General features: G+C 35.2%; 1 protein-coding gene across 1 annotated transcript; it reads right to left on the minus strand.

The window, feature by feature from the left end:
* Positions 1-745: 745 nt before the first annotated feature.
* On the minus strand, positions 746-2,132 carry LOC133694014 (FCS-Like Zinc finger 5-like). Its single transcript, XM_062115428.1, has 2 exons — positions 1,724-2,132; positions 746-1,189 (listed from the first exon to the last, which is right to left on the minus strand). The coding sequence occupies exons 1-2, from the start codon at positions 2,011-2,013 to the stop codon at positions 1,033-1,035; spliced, it is 447 nt and encodes a 148-aa protein (XP_061971412.1). The 5' UTR covers positions 2,014-2,132; the 3' UTR covers positions 746-1,032.
* Between the last annotated feature and the right edge of the window lie 1,860 nt (positions 2,133-3,992).

A 3,992-nucleotide genomic window follows, 5' to 3' on the forward strand; every position in this document is an offset into this window, starting at 1 on the left:
GAGTTAGGCCAAGAATATGACTCTTGCAAAAACAGTCTATCTCGCGTTCCAACTCATCTCTTAAAGACAAATATATTGTTATAAAAGATACGTTTTTTTCATTACTAGAGTTTGCCAGACCTTTGTTCTCTTATTTTCAGGAACTTTCTCTCTTCTCTCTCAAAATTTAGAAAATGTGAAGAAAAAAAGCTTAGGACTAAAATGTAAAATTCATAAATTTTAGAGACCAAAATAAAGTTTTCCCTGCATTTTCAAGATTGATCTATTTTTTTTGTTGTATTTTTAATTTGTATTTTAACGAAAAACTAAAATTTTGGTTTACAAAATCAATATTTGATTCAATGTCAAAATATTTTTCGACCCTCGCATTAGTAATGACGACTGATTGTGGAAAAACATGATTATTCATGCTCCATTCAATTCAAACATTTTGGTCTTTGTTTAATCATTTACCATCCAACCATTGCGATTGAAACAATAATTGCTAGGGGTTCTCTACATCAACTCGCACTCCACAGACTAGCTAGCTAGTCACGAATTTTTACTGTTTACATACGCAAATTTCCCTGATTAGGCAACTCACGCTTCCCACTCGATGAAGGTGGTACCATTGTGAAAATGATGGGAATCTTGTTCAAAATCAATACCATCCCACTCGATGTTACCACCATTCACATACGCACATGAACCTACATATGATATACTGTATATAATTATGACATTAATGATATTTGAGAAAAGGAAATCTTCTGAATCTGCAACTTTCTTCCATTACTAGCAAAACAAAACAAAATAAAAGGCGATAGAAAAAACAGGAAAAAAAAAACTAGGAAGGAGTACGACAACACTCATTAATTCTAGCTTGCTGACTCAATTGTAGGCGCAGTGGATCCACGTAAATTAGAAGAGCTTCAAAACTTGCCCATGTGCATACAAAATATACGCCTGCATCAAAACCCGCATTCATATAGACTTGGATTATATTTATATATAAGCGAGTGTTCTTTTTCAAAGGACCGCAAGTAATTAACTCTACAAGGCGGCAACGGTCTCGCCTTTAGCGGAAACTTCTGTTGCGGTGGTGGAGGATACAGCCTCTTTCTTGGATGCTAATGAGCGTTTCTCTTTTCGCTCATCTAAGCTCATTTGTTGTTGCCTGCATTCTTGACTGCAAAAAGCACTATCACCCCTACAAGATGCCAAATTAACTTCGTTAAAAACAAAGTTGATGCTATATGACTATTACACAGTATGGATTCATAGTAATTAATTAGAAAATAAATAATCTAAGGAAGAGTCGTTTTTTTTTCCTCTGACAAGACAGATGTTGAGATTAAACTAAGGTTGGATCCCTCAAGAAAAATTATTTCATGGCATGTGTTGGATTAATTTGAGTGGTAATTTCTTACAAAACAAATGAATTCTCATATAAATAAACCAAGCTTTTTACCATGTATGTTAATGAAATAAGGTTAATTCTCTTATCTCTTTTCTTGTGTACTATAACCGAAAATCCCAAGAAACCAGCAAAAATATCTCCAGAGATAAATGAAGGGTTTGAAAGTGATAAACACCAACAATCAACAAGAACTCTATAAAACGATAGAGTAATTTGATTGTTGGTATAAGATTGTCAAAATAATAATAATAATAATAAGTAGTAGTAGTATAGTCTACACAGCTTAACATAGCCGGGGGGGGGGGGGGGGGGGTGGAGAATTACTTGTACATATAGATGTCACGGCCAGGGATCAACCGGCGCTTGCAAAGAGAGCAAGCCCTCAAGAAGCTGGGAGTCTCCAAGAAATCAGCAGAAGCCCTTCTATGGCTGGTTCTTGGTGATCCAGTGGCAGCCGAGGACCGTTGATCTATCATTCCACCATATCCCACCTGTTTTTGAGGATGATCTGACGGTGGGGCTGCCTCACTACTAGCAGTGTTTAGATCAAATTTGATCTCTGTCAAGCTTGTCGTCCTTTTCATTGGATTACGAGGTCTCTTGCCCAGCAACATCTTTGTTATACTCTAAGCACTTCTTTAAAAACTGCAAGATATCATGCTTTTGGGTTTCCTCTCGGTGAGGGAAATATAGATAGGAATGGTGAGAGAGAGAGAGAGAGGAGACAAGAAGGGGGAGTGGGGATTGGGGAGATAAAAGAAGAGCCAGAAACCGAGGAGCGAATCTGGGCCGTTCGATGAATTTTCTGTTTTGTTACCATGGCAAATCCACGTCGTTGGCCCTTTCACTCATGGTGTTTCTTTCTTGTTTTCTTAACTTCGGATACTCTTTTATTGTCCAATCACAGCAGTTAAAAATCTATGAAAGTTTATGTGTCCGCTCAAATGTTACCACGTAATAGACCCCCCTCCCCCTTGTGTTGGCTTAACATAGCTGGAAGTCCTCAACTATCTGAATCGGGTCAAATTAACCCGTGTAATAAATTTGATCAAATCAATTCTCATATATCTAATTTTGAACTACTTAAATCCTTCAATTTATTTATTTTTGGATTACACACGATCTAATCCAAAAAATATTAGTAGAGATGGTATTAGATGTCCGTAAAAAAAATGTAAAAATAAAAAGTTTCTTGATTCAAATGTTGTAATGATACATCTTCTATAAAAAAAATTCATAGAGAAACACTTGTCTTGATTTGCATACGGAGAACCATATATTCCTTACGAGACCATGATAGAAAAGATGGTTGGGTCAATTTCTAGTTTTAGCAACATGTATGGAGTTGTAGATGATAATAGTAACCCTTATAGGAATATGATTATGAATGTGATAAGAATGAATCAGGGTTAAACAGGTGAATGTTCAATTATAAATGAAGAATCAAATGCAGATGCAAGTAAGTTTTTTTAATTTTTTAAAGACTGACAAACCATTATGGGATGGGTGCACAAATCACAGTGAATTATCGGTCGTTACAGAGGTGTTCACCATCAAGTCAGATCATGGGTTGAATAAGGTCGGTTATGACAGAATATTAAATGGACGGGAAGCATTTTGCGTGAAAGGAATAGGCTGAAAGAGAACTTATATGTTATTAAATCCATTATGAAACCCTTAATCTTAGGATAATAGAAAATTGATATATGTCCAAACTTCTATATGTTGTACTATCTTGAAAAGATAAAGTTGATTAGGTGTAGAACATATGGGCATGCTCGTTATAAACTCAAAACAGGCAAGGGATGGACTCATGTCCCACATAAAAAAACTTAGATACTTCTCAATCACTCCCAGACTAAAAAGATTATTCATGTCTTCATAGACTGTTGAGTATATGGCATAGCATCATTCACATGATGCAAGGATGGAGTCATGGTGCACCTATTTGATGGTAAAGCCTAGAAATATTCTAATATGGCGCATCCTCAATTTTCAATAGAGATAATAAACACATATCTTAGGTTATATACAGATGAATTCAATCTATTGAGCCATTTACAATTTACAACTTTCTATTGAGGTGTGTATAGGGTTGTAGTTCATGTTTTTATCTACGGTCATACCTAGTCCTAATATTTCAAGACAAAATATAGATGTCTATATTCGACCATTGATTAATGAGTTAAAGCAGTTGTGGTCATCCAATACTTTGAATTATGATTTCTCTAGGAAACAAAGTTTTCATATGAAGGTAAATTTGATATAAACTATCAATGATTTTCCCGTGTATAAAATGGTTTATGGTTGGAGCATGCATAAAAAACTAGCATGTCCATACTGTATGGAAAATAACAAGGCCTTCATATTAGAAAATGGTGGTAAAATCTCTTTTTTTGTTGTCACTAACAGTTCTTGTCAATGAATTACAAGTACAGAAAAGACTTTTTTATTGGTAGAATTGAAAGGGATGTTGCACCGCTGCTACTATTGGATGAAGAATTATATGATGTGGTGTCATAGTACGATGACATTGTGTTTAATTTTCAATCCGGTAAGTAGAAGTTTCTTGATTTTGGTGTGACCCATAATT

Source organism: Populus nigra, chromosome 5 (assembly GCF_951802175.1).
Source record: "Populus nigra chromosome 5, ddPopNigr1.1, whole genome shotgun sequence".
Lineage (NCBI taxonomy): Eukaryota > Viridiplantae > Streptophyta > Magnoliopsida > Malpighiales > Salicaceae > Populus > Populus nigra.

Coding starts and splice junctions, on each gene's coding strand:
- LOC133694014 (XM_062115428.1), bottom strand. CDS start 2,013: ATGTTGCTGGGCAAGAGACCTCGTAATCCAATGAAAAGGACGACAAGC. Junction 1,190..1,723: donor CGTGACATCTATATGTACAA/GTAATTCTCCAC, acceptor GGCATCTTGTAG/GGGTGATAGTGCTTTTTGCA.